Raw genomic sequence first — 19,708 nt, 5'->3', positions numbered from 1 at the left:
GTAAAATTTTAATTAGGGGTTGCAAAATGTTATTTTTTGCTAATTTAGTAATGCAATATGTCATTTGAGTAATTTGAGATCTAAAGCAAAAATTATCACCAAAGCATATTATGAAACGAAATTTATCTCTATTTAATATAAATAAAATTTGACGTATCACATCAAATTTTTATTAAACATTAAAAGAAGTTCACCCACCCTCCCGCCCACACTCCAGGGTGGCTAGGACCACCCATTGAGCTGGGCGAGATGGGCTCCAACCATTTTGAGAGGTGGCGGTTGCTATCTCTAGAGTGAATCAACTCTCTTGTTGTTAATTTGGATTTATTTTAGAATCAAAATAATAATTGGATATGATTAATGTAATGTTAAAATTTCACATTCAGAATACTACATTTCAATCGGTAATAACTAATAACATTCATTATTTATGTTTTAATAGAATCGTAAATTTTAAAAAAAATGATATTTACAATCATAAAATCTTTAAATATTTTATAATCTTTTAAAAAAATAAATAAATATGAAATTCACGTAAAAAAAATTAAATTTTTAATAATAAATTTCATTCATTTAAAAAAAAAATTATATAACACTTATACATTCCACGTATGTAGTATTACGTGTAATGCTCATGACCACGAAGCTATCCAATCAAAGCAAGTGGGTTTGAATTATTGTTCGAACTTTTGTCTGTGTTTCTACGAGATTGTACAAAGGTAACCGAGAGCGACAAAATCATCTTGTCTCTGTTGAAAAAAAAAACACACTCATTGAACAAATTGAGCTCAACACACTCTCACCTCTCATCATTACACAAATTTAATTTTACAAATAATAATCTTCAAATTATTAATCTAACCAAAATTATTTATTTGTAAGATTTTACTACGTACAAATTGGTATGTTAATACATCACGAGACCATTTAACTTAAAAATAAAAAATAAAAATCAAACACCTAAATTAGGGTTTGCATTGGTGTTTTAAATGGTCTAATCACCTAAATTGTAAAAGAATTTATGTTTGAAACTCGGAATCCAATCCAAACGCAAGTTAAAAGAAAATGTTATTTTTCATAATGAATTTTTCATTCGCAATTAATATTAACTGATATATCATATTTTAAAATTCAAATATCTTTTAATTTAAGTGCCACTTGTAAGTTATTTCAAATATATTATATTAGTTGATGTAATTAAGAAAAATCAAATATAAATGAATAATACCATAATAATAAAAGAGACATTATGAATAATCACACATCTTGTTGAAGTATGATAATTGAGATGACGAAAATAAACAAAATGATAACATTGGTCGTCAAATTTTGTTGGGACGTGTCAATTGATGATCAACATATTTATTGAGTTTGTGTAAAAAAAAAAAACATATTTATTGAGGATAAAAAGTGTTTGGACATCTCTTCATCCTTCACACACCACACACTATACTTTTTTTTTTTAATTTTACTCTTCTTAAACTTATTGAATCATTGTACTCATCATTCATATACCACACATTTAATAAAAGAAAAAAAAATATGGTGTGTAAGGAAGATGAATATAATTTAAAAAAAAAATTAAAAAGAGTTAAAAAATAAGAGCAATGCTACACAATCTCTCAACCTCCACATACCACATTTTTTAAAATTTTTAATATTTTTTTTTAAATTTTTTTTGAGTTTATTCTTTTTAAACTAATTTAATTCTTCTATTTAATATTCATATATTAAATTTTTTATAAAAGAAAAAAATAATACAAATTAAAAAAAGTATTGCGTGTAGAAATTGTGTAGATTTTTTCAAAAAATAAACACCCACACGGCAGCTTGCACTTTCTCCACTTTCTAGATAGATAGATGCACGAATATAACAGGGGGACAAATACTTGATATTTTTCAAATGGGTCGTTAATTCTGGTAATCCGTGTCACATATCAGACTTCATCCTACACCAGGTGTGGAGAAGCCGACCACAGAAAAAATTCATGGCTGATGAGTCTTGTACCTACGCACAAGTTGTCACTAATATATATCTGAGGAGTGAAGGCTGAACTCTGATCTTTCCAGCCTTTAAGATCTTTTCTTTGTCGATGAAAAAAGGTCAAACCAAAATGTTGATGAACTTTTCTTGATTATAGTGCTTTCCATTCATTGTTTGCGCCTGGTGGGCTTCAGTTTTTCTCTTTATTTATAAGATATTATAGCAGCAGTTCCCATAATAAAGTTGGTAGTGTTTGGATTGGTTTGAAATTAGTGAGTATTGGGCAATTCAGAGGAGTCATAGATTTTCTTGGTACTTATAATTTGTTTGTGGGTTTGTTTGGGTCGTGAATAAAGATTAAAGTAGTTAAATTGGTAGTTGGGGTTTTGTTTTCAGTTCACGAGAAAATTGTTGTTTCACAAGAAAGGAGTAGAGGGAAAGCTCAGATTCTCAACTACTTCTGTGAACCATTTTCTACTGCTCATAAGTGGTTGTTCACAGTGTTTGGGACACTAATTTCAGGTTTTTGTTTTGGAGAGAGTTCTGTCTTGTTGTTTCTTCTATTGATTTCCCTTATTGTGTTCTTGAAATGAATAATTCTGGGGCAGAAACTAATCTGAGAGCAGCAGTTGAAATTACAAAGGACAAGAGTACTGGAATTGAACAGGTCGTTCTTCGGAACCCTCAAGGAGCTTCAGCTCGGGTTGGATCCCTTTACCTCCCTTTCTCCCTTGTTTAATTGCTGCCTCAATGAATAATCGATTGATTGAATAGATATCTTTTTAGCCCTCGATGAATAATCGGATGCAATGACTTTTGGTGCTAATTCATATATATATTGCCAACTGCAACTTGAAAGCAAAACTCAGTGTGTATCATATTGATGTTGTTGTGTGACATCCATCCAGGTTAGCTTGCATGGAGGACAGATTCTTTCATGGAGGAACGAGCATGATGAAGAATTACTATTCACTAGTAGTAAGGTAGAAGTTGTCAATTTGTGGTTTCTTCTTCCCCTCTTGTATGTCCTGTCTCAGCCATTACAACAATTTTTTTTGGATTACTGATTGCCAGTTGGTAAGTTCCAGGCTTCTTGATCGACTAAAAAAATCATGAGTAACGTTCAATAATCTCAAAATATTCTCCAATATCCAAATATCATGAATAAGTATCAGGTAATTGGCAAAAATTTCCTAGCTTCTAATATCAGGAGCAACTGTCCAACACTGGAGAAATTCTGCAGAATGATGGTAGAAACTTTGGATGAGATTATGTCCTTTTCATATTGCTCTGCCTCCTCTCAACCTTGTTATGAGTTTTTGCTAATATTTTCTTACATAATCTGGTCTTTTGGCTGCTTTGATGCTTATGATTTTATGCCATGTACAAAACTGATTCCCCCCTCCCCAACCCCCAAAAAAACTCCTTTTTTGTTCTGTTTTTCTACTGGAGGCAATCTTTAAGCTACCAAAGGCGGTGCGAGGAGGAATACCAATTTGTTTCCCTCAGGTACCTACTTTCTATAGTATTATCAAATTATGTATTAATCTTGGTTGATAGTTGATATAACTGGCAATATTTGCTTAAATACGTGTTAGTTTGGAACCCGTGGACTGCTGGAACAACATGGGTTTGCCAGGAACAAGATTTGGGTCATCGATCAAAATCCTCCACCACTGCATCCCAATGATTCGAAGGGAAAATCCTGTATTGACCTGCTACTCAAACCATCTGAAGAAGATCTGAAGATCTGGCCACATAGGTATGAACTTGAGTAGCTTATCAAAGGTGATAGGATCACATTTTGGTTATTCAATTTTGGAAAGAAAAAAAAAAAAAAAAAAAAGAATCATCATATTAGTTCATACAGGCCAATGCAGTAAAAGAGCTTAATAACTTATCATCCTTCCAAGTTTCAAGTGAAATGATTCAAATGAGTCATGATAGCATCACATTTTTACTCTTTTAAGTTTTCAAAGTTACTGATCCATGTAGTGTAAGTTGTGGACCAACAACTTTACAGAAATAGGTGCATGCTATGACCAAGGTTCCACCATAACTTTCTAGCGAACGTGAAAATTTACCCTTTTGCATAGAAAGATAATGATTTGACATGTCTTTACAGTTTCGAGTTTCGTCTGAGAGTCTCTTTGGCGGAGGATGGATATCTAACAATGATATCACGCATCAGAAACATCGACTACAAGCCGTTCAGTTTCTCATTTGCCTACCGTACATATTTCTCCATCTCTGATATCAGGTACACAATAAATTCATGTTGAAAAAGCTTTTGTTTCGCTACTAGCATCTTCAATAAAAGACGAAATGCTTCCTACACTCGTTGTCTTTTCTTTGTCTCCCTTTCTGTCCTTTGAGAAGCACATTCATGCAAAGAATGTGCTGGATTCATATAACCTAAACTGGAATTCATGTCTTGGCTTTATGATATTTCAGACTTTTGAAAGTCTATATGCATGTATGTGGTGAGTGGTCACAAGGGGGGGCATGTCAATCTTTAGCTGCAGGTTACCTCATCATCACCCAAAATTTCAAAATGGGAGGAACTATCAGTGCTATAATCTGGACTAAGATCAATAATTTTCACTGTTTTTCATATTGCATATTTGCAAGAAATTCCAAAACTTTTATTATGTACTTGTTTCTTCTGGACACTGATAAATATGAAATGTACTCACAGTGAAGTGAGGGTAGAGGGGTTGGAGACTCTTGACTACCTTGAAAACTTGTGTCAGAAACAGCGCTTCACGGAACAAGGAGATGCCTTGACATTTGAATCTGAGGTGAAACTTTTTATGTTTACTTTGTAAGTGGTTGAGTTGTGGGTGGGAATCTTATGCTTTGGGAAGTCACCGCTATTGCCAATTGCAAACACTTTAAGGCAGTCAGCACTGAGTAGAATTGAACTTTTTTCTGAACATTTTGTGGACAAAATCCTTTTGTTGATAAAAAATTAGGAAGAAAAACGAGTGATAGTCAATATCAATTGAAATCGGACGACAGTGGGTTAACTTTGCTGTTAAACAAGGCACTTATAATAGAAAGACTTTTGGTTGGACTGAGTGCTTTTTTTTCCTTTGGACACGTTCCTTGTTTTCTCATTTCTTGGCAGGTGGATCGAGTTTATCTAAATTCCCTGGACGTGATTGCTGTTTTTGATCATGAAAAAAGCGCACATTTACCATACAGAAGGAAGGGCTTTCAGATGTTGGTGAGGGATCTCTCATAGAATCATAGAGTCGACATTCATAAATAACAATTCAGTAATTTCCAAGAACCCACCATACACAAAGTCGGTTGTTTACACGAAACTTCTGTCTCAGAATGCCAACCATGTATCCTTTTGTCTGCATTGAAAAACTAGAGTGAACCAAGAGAGTTTTATTCTCAAAAGGCATAGTGCCTGATGCAGGACAACACGGGAGAGAAAAGAAGGTAGGAAGGAAAGAGGAGAAGAAGCAAGATAAAAGGAGACAAGAAAATGCAGTACTAGACACGGGAGAGGAGTGGAAGGAGAGAGTGAAAGGAGAACGAGAAGAAAATGGAGAAAGAAGAATACTTTCACAAAATCTTGTTCCATTTACGTCTATCAATTAATGTGTAGGGAACAAACATTTATAAAACTCCTGACTTTAGATGTCCTGATCCAGTTAGAACTTTTATTTCAAATAAACTCCTGCTCCTAAGATTAATAGGCTCCAACAATCCAGGACAACTGAATACATCAGTGCCATATACTTCAGATCATATAATGAACTAGAAATCTACCTTGTAATCTGTGCCTACCAATGACTTCCCTCTCAAAGCAGCTAGAGCTTACAAGCCATCGACTGCTCAAAATCCATTGAATATGGGTACACATGTATCTGCATGCACTTGCATATACACATATGGGCATCCAACATTAAACAGTATTAAGTTGGCACTCTGTTTAGTAGGCGTCTATTTGGGTCATTAGCCAGTTATCTATATGATCTCAAGCATCCAGTCTTGTAATTTTTACCTGGTTAATCATATGTAATGCCATACAGATCGGCATCTAAATTTTATGCTTTTCGATTGTGCTTGTATGCAGGCGTCTGGAATCCGTGGGAGAAGAAGTCAAAATCCATGGCGGATTTTGGGGATGAAGAATACAAAAAGATGCTTTGCATTGATGCTGCAGCAGTAGAGAAACCAATCACCTTAAAACCAGGTGAAGAATGGACAGGCAAGTTGGAACTCGCTGTTGTCCCTTCAACTTAATATTGAGCATCTGGATCCCCACAAGAATAATTTCAAGATTGAAGGCTAATAATACCAATTACAAACAAAAGACTGCTTTTTGCGCTGGATGCTACCATTGATACTCCTCATACACTGTATTTGCAATCTGAAACTGAATCAGAACATCATCCTCTTAACTTGGTCATGCCTGTAATCCGTATATTTTCCTGCAATGAAGGCGGAGAATCGTTTTAAACTTTTAATGTCTCTCTCTCCACTTTAGCCATGTTTCAAAATGTAGTTATACCTTCAACTACTAAGTTTGTGTATGAAATATGAACTGTAGATCGAGTGATAGGCATGCTTGATTATGGATACAAGTCTCTCTCTATCCGTCCCACTCCAACAATTTTTTGTCTGCAAGATACATCTTGCCGAGTCCCTGACCACTTTGTAAATCGTTCATTGTTGATACGAATCATGGATCCATGACCAAAGCGACAAGCTTTTATGTGCAGATATATGGAAATGCACCTAAGGCGTTTCCTTTACCTGGCACCATAAAACACAAAAGCTCTGAACGCAAGATATCAAAGAAGACGACCCAAAAAACTGGAAAAACAAAAAAAAAAAAAAAAACTAATGGCAAGCGAAGCTACTCTCGTCTATCAGAGCCAGGTTTCGATCCTGGGACCTGTGGGTTATGGGCCCACCACGCTTCCGCTGCGCCACTCTGATTTGTTGGTCATATGTGCTCGGAAATTTATAAATACAAAAGCAGAAGTTTTTCCTCGTCAAATTTCCTACTTCGTCTTCCTTAATTGCCCCAAATATGATAATTGAGGCCCTTGCAGAGCAAATTCTTTGCTTTTAAGTTGATGGGTATACAGGGAAAATTACAAAAGCAAGAGAAGAGCCCCCGCTAGAACATAGTAACATATAAACAAGCTACATCCTATAATTCCTGAATGGACAGGGTAGATAGCCGAAATGGTCATTTTTTATCAGGTAATGTACCAAAACATTGTCCGTAATGGTAAATCAACCTTTGCATGCCACTAGTAGCCTAAGACATTCTTTCCTCTTATGGGTGCCAAATCGGAAATTATTTTCCATTTTTCCAGATCTTTCAAGCACGCCCAAAATCCAATAAAAAATGAAGCAATCAATTTTTTAAAATAGTAATAATATACGCTCAATTTTTTATATAATTATATTTTTACATAAAAATATTTATATAAAATAATATTATTTTTATAAATGAGTAAATCTTCTTATCAGTCTGTTTATAAATTCTACACCACATACATGATATGTCAAACCGGGTTTATCAATTAAATATAAAATCACAAAAACCGATTTCAGATTTTTAATATTTTTTGCTTTGCATATAAAAAATTTGATAAAAAAATAAGGTGAAAATCAAAACAATCCAAAACTAAGCTCGATAAGAGAGATTGAGGAGAGAGAGAGAGCTTTTGACGAGAGAGAGAGGGTTTGGTGAGAGATGAGAGAAAGAGGTCAATGAGAGAGATATGGATTTGGTGAAAGAGATTGAAGAGACAAATTGAAATGGTTTGACATAAAAATAAACAAATAAAAGAAAAGTGTGAACTGATGCAGTTTTTTTTATAAATTATTTTACGATTATTGACAATAATCATCACTTAAAATAAGGTTGCACAAAGAATCTTAGGATGGTAATGGTTATATGTGTACTATTTTTCCTTTTACTTTTATAGATTAAACAAACACATTATCAATGTACACTAATCTTAACATACAACCTCTGACTTATAATCCGAGATGATTGATAGAAAAGGTTTGACGAGAGTTTGCACCTTATCCAATCCAACGGCACGATTTCGCCTGTATAATTTCTTGGATCAGATTCAACGGTGGGGATTGCTTCTATACCGCCCAAATTACCAAATCATCAAATAGAATCCGCACCCTCTTTTGTACTCATCCCAAACGAACAAGTCGACGGAACAAACCTCGGACCCACATCGGCCAGGCGTTTTCCCGTCCGTTCGTACGTTCACCGTTAAGTTCTACTACCGCCGGTTCCTCCCAATCTCTGGTCCTCTCTCTCTCTCTCTCCCTCTCCCTCTCTCCCAAGTCCTTTGCTTGCTCTCTAGCATTCAGCTACAGTGAGGCACAGAAAATAGAGCCATTGGGAGCCATTTCAAAAACCATCACCGGCAAAAGCGTCAATGGCGATCTCACTTCTCAGTACTTTTTTTTATCTCAACCACCTCCTCTGACTCTCTTTCTCTCCCGTTCTGTGTGAAAAATCATTAGCTTTCTCTGCCTTTTTCGCATTGGATGCTACTTTATACAGCACCATTGTCTCAGAGAAATCATAACCACAAACCAGTACGTTTTTCACAACACACATTCCTTGCGATACATCTCAGTATTTGTTCCTATTTAGCATTCCAGTTATAAGTAGACCTTTTTAAAAAAAAAAAAAATCTCTGAGAAGCAGAGTTGTTCGGTATTTAACGTACATTCACTAGCAGAGGAGCGCTCCTTAGTTCAGATCTGAAAGATGGTATGTAAGAATTAAGATAAGCCAAGGCCAGGTACCTTCTCTCTCTCCCAGTCTCGGATTAGTAGCTTCTGTTTCTAGTTTCTAGCGCGCGTCTCTCTTGGAACTTTCATCCTTTTTTTCTTTCAGTGAATTCTCGGTTTTGCAACTTCAAACAAAAAGTTAAAGGGCAAAGAACAAAAAGAAAAGAGGAAGCACCGCTTCTGGTGGAACAAATTGCTTTTCAGATTAAAATAAGCCTCTTTTTGACTGAGATGCATCGTTCAAAGGCTGCAAGTTCATTTTGAGACCCGCTAATTCTTTTGTCGACAATTTCCTGAAAATTTGAACTGTTTATTTTATTTTCTCTTCTCTTTTTCTTAACAGTTCCTTCATTTTTCTTTTTTTAGTTTTTTGTCTGTTTGTTTTGGTTCATATTCAACCAGAACTATAGATGTTACAGAGAAGTTTTTTTTCTTTTGGCAGAAACAGCTCGTTATCTGGTTGAAGAATTAGGATTTAATGCAGAGTAAGGGTATGGGGGATCTGGGAGTTATTTTCTCTTCGGTTTTCTTGGTGGGTTTGGTTTTCATTCTGGGTAATGCGGACCCAGTTGAGGAGAAGCGAGCTCTGCTTGACTTTGTGAACAACTTCCCTCACACTCGCTCTCTCAACTGGAATGAGAGCTCCCGTATGTGTCACTATTGGACCGGAGTGACTTGTAGTGAAGATAACTCTCGCGTTATAGCCGTCCGATTGCCTGGAGTTGGATTTAACGGCCCCATTCCGCCGAACACTATAAGCCGCCTTTCAGCTTTGCAAATTTTGAGCCTCAGATCCAATGCCATTACTGGGCATTTCCCTTCTGATTTTGCCAACCTCAGAAACTTATCGTTTCTTTACCTTCAATTCAACAAATTCTTGGGTCCATTGCCATCGGATTTCTCAGTTTGGAAGAACTTAACCATCGTCAATCTGTCTAACAATGGTTTCAATGGGAGCATTCCTTCCTCGTTCTCGAATTTGAGTCAGCTGGCGGGTTTAAATCTTGCAAACAATTCACTTTCGGGTGAAATTCCCGACCTCAATCTGCCCAGATTGCAAGTGCTAAATTTGTCTAACAATGATCTGAATGGCCGTGTGCCTAAGTCACTTCAGAGGTTTTCAAGGTCGGTGTTTAGTGGTAACAATATTTCTTTTGAAACTTTACCTCCTAAGCTACCTCCTGTGCTTCCATCCTCTTCAGCATCTTATCCGAAGCATAGGAGTTCCGGGAGACTTAGTGAAGCGGCATTTTTAGGAATTATAGTTGCTGGTGGTGTTCTAGGACTTGTGGCGTTTGCTTTTCTAGTACTTGTCTGCTGCTTCAGAAGAAAAAGGGAAGATAGTTTATCGGGTAAATTGCAGAAGGGAGAGATGTCACCTGAAAAAGTGATTTCCAGGAGTCAAGATGCGAATAACAAACTGGTTTTCTTTGAGGGTTGTAGCTATGCATTTGATTTGGAGGATTTACTGAGGGCTTCTGCTGAGGTACTGGGAAAGGGGACATTTGGCATGGCTTATAAAGCAATTCTAGAGGATGCAACCGCTGTGGTGGTGAAGAGGTTGAAGGAGGTGAGCGTTGGGAAGCGGGATTTTGAGCAGCAAATGGAGCTTGTGGGGAGTATTAGACATGAGAACGTGGTGGAGCTGAAGGCATATTACTATTCAAAAGATGAGAAGCTGATCGTGTATGATTATTACAGCCAGGGAAGCGTCTCGGCCTTGTTACATGGTTCGTTACTTTCTTTAACCCCTAATCTTTCTGTGTTGATCCCTTAATTTTTTTACTTTTATTTAATTGGAGCATTTTTTAAGGTCTAGAGGAAGGCAGTGTTGTAGCCTCCTGTCTCTAATTGAACTCTCTTGGGTATAAGCTGATTTTCTATCTTATCTCTTGGCCTTGCTGGATGTATTTTCCAGTGGTATGTTTAAGTACTTTCAAAATTTCTAACGACAATGCTGGATAATCCAATTTGCCTTTTCCCCATGTGATTGAGCTGACATGCATGCAGCTTTAAATTTTTTTTCCCTTTGATCATTGATGCCTTGACATGGACCTGGGGAGCTAAACCTTGCTACTGAGCAATCGAACTGTAATGTTTGGTTTTCCAGCCAGTAGTAGTGGAACATGCAAATTAGTCCTCTATTAAATTCCTTGTTACTTGTTTATGTTTGTATTGAAGTAACTTGACTTGCAGGGATCAAGAATAAGGCCTCGTTTGGTTACACAGATGAGATGAGATAAGATAAGATGAAAAATTTGTGAATGGTAGTGAGATAGTTTGTGAATAATAATAAAATAGTTTAAGATATTTTATAGGATTTTGGGAAATGAGAGTGGAAATGTTGAATAAAAATATTAAGCTAAAATATTATTTTAGAATATAATTTTTTAATATTATTTTTGTTTTAGGATTTGAAAAAGTTGAATTGTTTTTTTGTTTTGTTTGGAAGTTTGGGAAAGTTGTAATGATAAGATGAAAAAGTTGAAAATTTGAAAATTTGAAATTGAAAAGTGTCTGGTTTGAATGATGTTTGGATGTTAAGATGAGATAAGATAAGATGGGTTCAGACCATTTGTGAAACCAAATGGGGCCTAGGTAGAATTTTTGTTGCCTCTTGTGCTGGTTCACCATAGGAGGAAATAAAGCATCATGAGAGTACAACTGCTAGCAAACACATGTTGGCGTTCAAGTCTTGTTTTCACAATTAGAAGCAATTTCATTTGTGTTTGATTTTTCCAAGGCTTGGAGTTTACTTTGTACAAGAATGTGAGAGATTGTATCAGGATGATTTGCATATAAATCTAAACAAAGTGATCTTACGAACAATTAGACAAGGAGTAAGGACATGCAGCTGGTTTTGTCAATTTCAAGCTTGCTTTCTATATTTAGGCTTGGACATTTGAAGTAGGGCTTTATGAGTACATATCTCTGGGGTAGATGTCTCTCCGTTCTTGAGATCAGAGCCATTCTTCTCAATCCTTAAGATAAAAGGAATGCCATTAATTTGAAGTGTGAACTTGAAGCTTTGTTCTATGAATTTCATTGCTGTAGTTTCTGCCTTCTTCTAATGTTGTCTACTTTTCTATTTCTTTTTCTTTTTTTTCTTTTTTTTTATAAGTAAAATATAAAGTTTTCTAAAAAGGTAATCTTCTAAAATATTTTCCTACAATCTTTTCCAAATTTTCTTTTAATTTCGAAATACTCTCATGTTTGAATGTTGCTTATCACAAGAAGTTCTAAATATCTGAATCTCATGGGACTATGCATGTTGAATACTTTAACGAGCACCTGTTTAACTTCACTGTACTAGCATACTCAAGTGGAAGAACAACTCTGTTGATTGTCAGAATAAGAATGTGCAGTTTTGCTATTTCAGTTATTTGTGAGCAATTCAAGTGCTTTGAATATAACTTAGAAAATAAGAGTCAATAGGTATTCTATTTCAAGTTTTTGAAAGTTGTGGCAAGATTTGACTTTATCTGACCAATAAGTCAATTATGGCTGAACCGATGTTGTGTGGGCAGCTCACTTACCATTTGATGTTTCAAGTTTTGAGATAATTGTCTGTAGGTGTTAAAGCTTCAAGAGGTTTATGAATATAACTTGATGAATTTCCTGGACCAGATAACCAGAGTGGTTAGTAGCTGTAGATCTTGAGACATCTTCTAATGTATATATATTTTTTCAGGTAAAAGGGGAGAGGATAGGACCCCTTTGGACTGGGATGCCCGACTAAGAATAGCAATAGGTGCAGCAAGAGGCATTGCTTGTATCCATTCAGAGAATGGCGGGAAGCTTGTTCATGGCAACATCAAATCCTCAAACATTTTTCTCAACTCTCGATCGTATGGATGTATGTCTGATTCTGGATTGACAACTATAATGAGCGCACTGGCCCCACCTATCTCCCGCGCTTCTGGATACCGAGCCCCAGAAGTGACGGACACCAGGAAAGCAGCACAGCCTTCTGATGTCTACAGCTTTGGGGTGGTGCTGCTGGAGCTCCTCACTGGAAAATCCCCCATCCATACTACTGCAGGTGACGAGATTGTCCACTTGGTCAGGTGGGTTCATTCAGTTGTCCGAGAAGAGTGGACAGCAGAAGTCTTTGACTTGGAGCTGATGAGATACCCAAATATTGAGGAAGAGATGGTGGAGATGTTACAGATAGCAATGTCATGTGTGGTGAGGATGCCAGATCAGAGACCTAAAATCATGGACGTCCTGAAAATGATAGAAAATGTCCAGCGGCTTGATACAGGAAATCGGCCATCGGCTGGAAAGAAATATGAAATGCCGACCCAACCACAACTGGTGGGTGGAAAAGAATTCTCTCGCACGGAGTGAGCCATTTGTTTATGTTTCAACCTTGGTTTGCTGGTGTCTTGTCAGTTCGATTCATGCAAGATGCTTTGCTTCTGTTAATGAACAAAATCATGATTCATTTTTGTCAACATGATCCGAGTAAGGTAGATTTAGGTCAGGTTTCATATCTGTGTATCTCAGTGGGCTGTTGATGCCCGCGATAGCGGTAAGATGCTCTCTCTCCCCCCTCTCTCTCTCTCTCTCTCTCTCTGGTGTATTAACAACGACTGCATGGAATGCTCAATTCTCATATTTGTTACTTTCGATCTTAACTACAACAAGTGAATGCATCATGCATGAATCCCTTCCCGCATAGAGCACAAAACGTACAGGGTAAATCATGTGTTTTCGTTTGTCATTTTGTTCTTTCATGAAATTCTATTGATCAATCTCGTTTGTTTTCGCAGATGAGATAAGATGAATTGAGATAAAAAAATTAAAAGTTAAATAAAATATTGTTAGAATATATTTTTTTAATATTATTTTTGTTTTGAAATTTGAAAATATTGAATTGTTTATTTTATTTTGTGTAAAAGTTTAAAAAAATTATAATGATTAGATGTAATGAAAATGATTGTGAAAAAAGAGACACCACAGAACGGCCAAAAGCTCATGAGACTATGGATAGGGTAATTAGCGGGCCAGTTGAAAGTTGAAGTTTGGCTTCTAAAAAAATAAGTCACTGGATGTGTCTTATCATCTAAAGAACTGTTTAGGAACATAATTGTTTTAAGATATTCTTAAATTATTTTATTATTATTTACTAATATTTTTAGTATTTACAATTGAGATGAATGAATGAATGAATGAATTGATCTCATCCGTTCACTTTTTAACCCGACGCGGGCAACAGTTTTTTCCTTTCGAGTCGTTGGTGCATATGCTACTTATCAACTTCAAACTAAACTTCCTAATCAACTTGTATTTGCAATGATTTAAGGGAATAGTCTACACGCACAGTTATGTAACAGATGGGTTGAAGCAAAGGCTTTGACGCTTGAATTTTGAACAATTCTATCATGGATTGGAGGTGGTCAATGTATACGCGTTTGAGACCTCGTTAGCATCTTTGACCTTCGATTTGTATTGACTGAGAAAGGTGAATGAACTTATTAGCTGCATACATCCAGCTGCTTTGTAGCATGCGAATTTGATACCCAGTACTTCGATTCGGCAAGACAGCTTACCATTCACCTTGAAAATTAGTCAAGCACGTCAAAGCTGACCAAGGGTGAAGAATACGCTGAGATGGTAAATATGAAAATCTTTGGGGAATTTTTTAAGAAAAAGAAATTATATTTGTAATTTTAGTACAAGTTTCATGCATTTTTTTTTTAAATAGATAAATTTAGGACTTACATAACAAAATTATTTTTTTAAGAATAGACTATTTTTTTAAAAAAAATGCATAAAATTTATATATTTTATGACTATATTTAACATTATCATTTAAAAATACTATAATTTTTTAATCCCTCAATGCTACGAGTACGAACAATACAGATCCAATCCATTTTATTTCCTAATAAGGTATCCGTTTCATAATCAGAAATGTTAAATCCAATGTGTGGGCTCTCGATGGCTCCTGACAGTGGTTTTTTTATTTTATTTATTTAGCAATTAAAGAAGTATTTTTTAATAATATTATAAATTAAAAAACATTTAAAATTATTTTTAAAAAAATAAAAAAAAAATTTACACAGTCCACGGGGATCCCATGTGTGGCTGTAGAGCCACACCACACATGATCTAAAATTCTAAAATCATGTCACAGATATATGAAACTGAAAAAAAATAAAAACAATTACATCAAAGAGGATGTTACTAATAGTCAAACACCACACATTTTATATATTTTAAAATTATTTTTATTATTTATTATTTTATTTTTATTAAATTAATTAAAATTTTTTATTTATCATTTATATACCACATATTTATTATAAAAAATAAAAAAAATTAAATATAATGTGTGAAGATAATAGGTAGAATAATTATACTATGTCAAAAGAAAAAAGAAAAAAATAATGCGGGGGTGGGGTCCACGGGAGTTGACCATTGACCAACTACTGTGAACCACTTCTAGAGACCGAAAACTGCCCCTTTGGATTTTTTTTTTTATATTTTTTTTTTAACATTCCCCTCTTTGGTTTGATCAGTATATAAGCCCAATCTCCCAAAGCGTGGAATTGCTCTATCCCCCATTGTCAAATAATAATCAGACCGCGGAGGATCCAAGGTATACTGCTCTCTCTCTTCTTCCTCCCTGTGAATGCGTGTAGCTTTATACGCAGACAGAGAAGGCATCTATATTTGTACGGTCGGGCTGAGAGGATCTGGGTTTCAAGCTTTGTAGGTGATGGCGTCGAAGCGAATCTTGAAGGAGCTCAAGGATCTCCAGAAGGATCCTCCCACGTCTTGCAGTGCTGGTACTACCTTCTTCGCTCTGATCCGCATATATATAGAGATAGAAAGAGATACACTTTATGATGTTCTATTTATGTAATATTTTTTCTTTTCCTTGTTTGTGCTTCCGTTCATTCCTTATGCTTTTTCCTCTGCTCGAGTTGTGAGCTTTCCGCGAGTTTGTTAGGCTGAATTTCTATTTCTTCATTAGGGTTTGCTGAGGAAATGAGCTTGATTTATCATTTTGTTAGGGTTTGCGATACGGCCTGTTGTCGTGTTTTCGTGGATAAAAATTCGTGTTTGTGAACTTTGTCTGCTCAAATTTTAATCGGAGTGTCTTATGTATGACTTCGAAATTCTTAAGCGTGTTTTATTGCTGTTCATTTCTTCGGATTCTATTGCCAATGAGTTTTAAGTGCCATTCAGTTGAGTTTTACCTATACTTCTCGCGGCCTATCTATAGAAACTTCTTCATATTGGTGCGATCAGAAGCACTGAATGTGTTATCCTTGGAGGTTCTGAATACATTACTTTTGGAGTGAATACAGAACTTAAAATTTTAAGGAGGTTACTTATCAAAAAAATTTAAGGAGGTTGGAAAAATCTAGCATAAATGACAACATGCAATGAGAAATAGGACGTCGCGTTGTTTTTTGGCAATAGCTTGCATCGATAAAATTGAGAAATCATATGTTTTCTCTCAGTAAAACTGTCTAATGGACTTCTAATTTAAAACTTACGCCACTGCCTTAAATACTAACAATATAACGAGGAGAGTCCTAGATATTTTGTTTTTCATAGTTCATATTATGAATTCTAACACATCGTAGGACTAAAAGGCTATGTTTGGCTAATAAATTTTGAGATTTTTTTTTTTTTTTTGTAATTTTGAGATGTGTTTTCTACTTGGTTTTGTGAAGATAGATAGGAAATTTGAATAATTGTTTTAAATTATGTTCTGTATTGGCATTTTTGAAAGTGGATGAGAAGAGTTGAAAAGATGGTTAAAATAATTTTTTAGGACATTTTTGTTCTGGTTTTTTTGTTTTAATCTTTTCACTGAAATCTAGGCAAAGTTTGCAATGAAAAGTTGGAATAGTAAATTTTTTTAGATTGAAAGATATTTGGTTTGAAGTTGAAAAATGGTTGAAACCAAACATGGCCAATTTGTTCAAGTCTTATTATTATTTTTTGTTTGCTAATTTTGATGCATTCACGATGCCACCCTTTTTGTTGCTGGACATATGGGTTTTACAGGCCACGACCCAAGTTTAGGGATCATATCTGGAGTATCATGCCAAAGTATGTAATGTACTACAACAGAGTTGCAAATTTGCAATGGACGTTTTCAATGTTAGCTATGGAAAATTTATGAATATTCAATAAAATAATTGCAAACTTTTTTTTATAATCTTTGTAATAACATCGTATATGGAGACTAGACCAACAATTTTAAGCTTCACTGGAAAATAATGAATCAAGAAAATGCAATAAGAACAAATGAATATTCCTACAGTTAGGTCATTTGATATGTGCGAAGGATCTCTTTATCAGTGCACCCTTTTGCTTCTTTGTGGTATCTGTTTTATGATTTTCTTTTATCTATATCTGGTATTTTCCAGCATTTATTTTTCCTCCAGTTAAGCATTTTTTTTTTCTGTAGATTGTTTTCAATCCTCGTATACATTCTTTGCAAGTTTACTTGTGCAATTTGTATTCACTGTTATTGTCTCTGCTTGTATGGATCTATAAATCCTCAGGCCCAGTTGCTGAAGACATGTTCCATTGGCAAGCAACAATTTTGGGTCCTCCTGACAGTCCATATGCGGGTGGAGTTTTTCTAGTCACCATTCATTTTCCTCCGGACTACCCATTTAAACCACCTAAGGTATGCAACTGATTCTTATTTTCATGTCAATTCCATGCCTTTTTTTTTTTTTCTTTTATTAAAAGGATACCGTATTTCCTTTCTGATATTTTTGATTTGAGATATACACATGTGGTCTTTTTATGTCGGGATCTTGACGTTTCTGTTAATATTAAAAGGCTCACTTTAAACTAGGGTATTTAGGATCTTAACTGAATTGGCACTCTGGCTTCTTCTTCTCTATTTCAGCCTTTTAAGAGTATTAAATACGCTTGTATATTAGAAGAGATAATTGAAAGTTGTTTGACAGTTTTTCTCCAACCTACATGTATTAAAATATGTGTCTTCGATGGATGGTTTGTTCAGGTTGCTTTCAGGACAAAGGTCTTCCACCCCAATATCAACAGCAATGGGAGCATTTGCCTTGATATCTTGAAGGAGCAGTGGAGCCCTGCCCTCACAATAGCCAAGGTTATTATTTTATAGTCTAAACGGCCCCTGCTATCTCTAATGATGCATTCCATCTTTCACATGGAAATTCCATATTCATTTGAAAGTTGTGTGGAACACAGCTTTCCCGTTGTGTCTACATATATATTGTCTTATCTAATATGAATCTACGTATGCGCCATAACAAAAAATGTCACCCATCTTTGAACGGTGCCGGCGAGATTTTGGAAAACAAGCAATCTAATATTTCAAAGATACCATTCTTTCTGAGGCCCAATTATGGAGTATTTCGTGAATGCTATAGAAAACAGAATGGAGCTATTCGGTTTCATTGGATGTCTTAACGTATGAAAGATACGGAGATATAAGCTATGTTTTTGTTTTTGCTCTACTCAAATCCTGTTCCATTTTAAACTGGCATTACCTTTATACCTGAATATTTTTTGACTGATCACATGCGCACAAGTTTGGAGCTTCTTCCGGAGCCACAGAATCGTTGTGGAATCGATGGGAAGTTTGTAAAGAAAAAATTACCAATGATTATTTTATTGGAAACGTTGTTCATCGATACACGTTCTTGTTGTGATATTGATGTTCAAACAATTATCTTGTATACTGTTGCATTGTTCTTTTGTCATAATCTTCTTTGCTGTAAACAATTAAAAGCTTGGGAGATGTTTCTTGATACATTGTGAACCATGTTCAGGTGTTGCTTTCAATCTGTTCACTTCTGACGGACCCAAATCCTGATGACCCCCTGGTTCCCGAAATTGCCCATATGTACAAGACGGACAGGAGCAAGTACGAGACAACTGCAAGAAGCTGGACCCAGAAGTATGCTATGGGCTAGTGGGCTGCTGCTTTTGTGTGTGCGCGCGCGTGTGTTATAGGTGGGCTTCTTTCCCAAATGGATTTGGTCTTTTTAATTACTATGAGTTGGACTCCACCTGCTCTGCACGTGGTGGTCTTCAGAGAATGACAAGAGTAAAATAATAATGTACCCTTGCTTTATCAATATTGTAATCGATCTCTATTCTCCAACTTCCATCCTCCATCTTATTTCACAGCTCATTGAATTTTCTAATTTTCTTTAACGGAAATATATCGATGGGACCATTCCAGAAGTTAGCTGCAAATTGATGATAGATGCCTGTGGCTGTAACAACATCCTGGGAAAAAAAAAAAAAAAAGTAAATACTGGTGAAAACAGTGCTAGACCCCCATTAAGCAAACCCTGACATTATCTTCCTCCATCAAACTTCGTAGGTGAAATAATGCTCTACTTTCATTTATGACAGTAAGAGGTGGGTACAGTCCATAATGACAGTAAGAGGTAAATACATATTTGGTTTGGGCCTAGCTAAAGGTCGTAGGGCATCAGCTGATTCCGCCCCCCACCACACGACAAAACAATGGCGGCTCCTTCATGCCTCAAATCTATCCCAACATGAACAGTATGCACTCAATTATGTTTCGAAAAAGGTCAATACTAGGCTTCCCGCTGGGATTTTTTTTTTTTTTTTTTTTTTTTTTTTTTTTTTTTTTTACACTTCTGTGATTAAGTAAGATTTTTTTAATGATGATGTAAATATTTTTTTATTTTTTAAAAAATATTAAAAAATGTATGTAAAAAAAAATACATCAAATATACTAACGAGAGAGCTACAGCGGTGGCTCTAGCGTTACTCTTCAAAAAACATAGTTCAAACTTGTTCTTAATGAATGATTTATTGCTGGGTAGTTCTGCTGTGAGAAATAATGTCTTAAACCAAACATTACTCGAAATTGATTCGGTTGAGAGTATATACAGCATTATGCAGCATTATTTTCCC

The 19,708-nt window shown here is 35.5% G+C and overlaps 2 protein-coding genes, 1 non-coding gene and 1 pseudogene across 3 annotated transcripts; 3 read left to right on the top strand and 1 right to left on the bottom strand.

Moving 5' to 3' along the window:
- The first annotated feature begins 1,932 nt into the window (after positions 1 to 1,932).
- LOC121236455 lies at positions 1,933 to 6,471 on the top strand (annotated as a pseudogene).
- A 403-nt stretch (positions 6,472 to 6,874) lies between these two features.
- Positions 6,875 to 6,946, bottom strand: TRNAM-CAU. The gene has a single exon. It is a non-coding gene; the product is annotated as a tRNA-Met (tRNA).
- Positions 6,947 to 8,241: 1,295 nt separating this feature from the next.
- Positions 8,242 to 13,412, top strand: LOC121236454 (probable inactive receptor kinase At4g23740). The gene is made up of 4 exons (XM_041132881.1): positions 8,242 to 8,587; positions 8,700 to 8,796; positions 9,228 to 10,515; positions 12,477 to 13,412. The coding sequence occupies exons 3-4, from the start codon at positions 9,264 to 9,266 to the stop codon at positions 13,133 to 13,135; spliced, it is 1,911 nt and encodes a 636-aa protein (XP_040988815.1). The 5' UTR covers positions 8,242 to 8,587; positions 8,700 to 8,796; positions 9,228 to 9,263; the 3' UTR covers positions 13,136 to 13,412.
- Positions 13,413 to 15,247: 1,835 nt separating this feature from the next.
- On the top strand, positions 15,248 to 18,935 carry LOC121236456 (ubiquitin-conjugating enzyme E2-17 kDa-like). The gene is made up of 5 exons (XM_041132883.1): positions 15,248 to 15,392; positions 15,510 to 15,582; positions 17,320 to 17,447; positions 17,793 to 17,897; positions 18,583 to 18,935. Exons 2-5 carry the CDS (start codon positions 15,513 to 15,515, stop codon positions 18,724 to 18,726), a joined length of 447 nt encoding a protein of 148 aa, XP_040988817.1. The 5' UTR covers positions 15,248 to 15,392; positions 15,510 to 15,512; the 3' UTR covers positions 18,727 to 18,935.
- The last annotated feature ends 773 nt before the right edge of the window (positions 18,936 to 19,708 follow it).

The sequence above is a fragment of the Juglans microcarpa x Juglans regia genome, chromosome 6S, assembly GCF_004785595.1.
Source record: "Juglans microcarpa x Juglans regia isolate MS1-56 chromosome 6S, Jm3101_v1.0, whole genome shotgun sequence".
Classification (NCBI taxonomy): domain Eukaryota; kingdom Viridiplantae; phylum Streptophyta; class Magnoliopsida; order Fagales; family Juglandaceae; genus Juglans; species Juglans microcarpa x Juglans regia.
This window is presented reverse-complemented; position numbering and strand designations above follow the sequence as displayed.

Excerpts from the sequence above, each read along its gene's own strand:
- LOC121236454 (XM_041132881.1), top strand. The coding sequence starts at position 9,264 with ATGCAGAGTAAGGGTATGGGGGATCTGGGAGTTATTTTCTCTTCGGTT. Across the intron at positions 10,516-12,476 it reads CGTCTCGGCCTTGTTACATG|GTAAAAGGGGAGAGGATAGG; the intron begins GTTCGTTACTTT and ends ATATTTTTTCAG.
- LOC121236456 (XM_041132883.1), top strand. The coding sequence starts at position 15,513 with ATGGCGTCGAAGCGAATCTTGAAGGAGCTCAAGGATCTCCAGAAGGAT. Across the intron at positions 15,583-17,319 it reads TCCCACGTCTTGCAGTGCTG|GCCCAGTTGCTGAAGACATG; the intron begins GTACTACCTTCT and ends ATAAATCCTCAG. Across the intron at positions 17,448-17,792 it reads ACCCATTTAAACCACCTAAG|GTTGCTTTCAGGACAAAGGT; the intron begins GTATGCAACTGA and ends TGGTTTGTTCAG.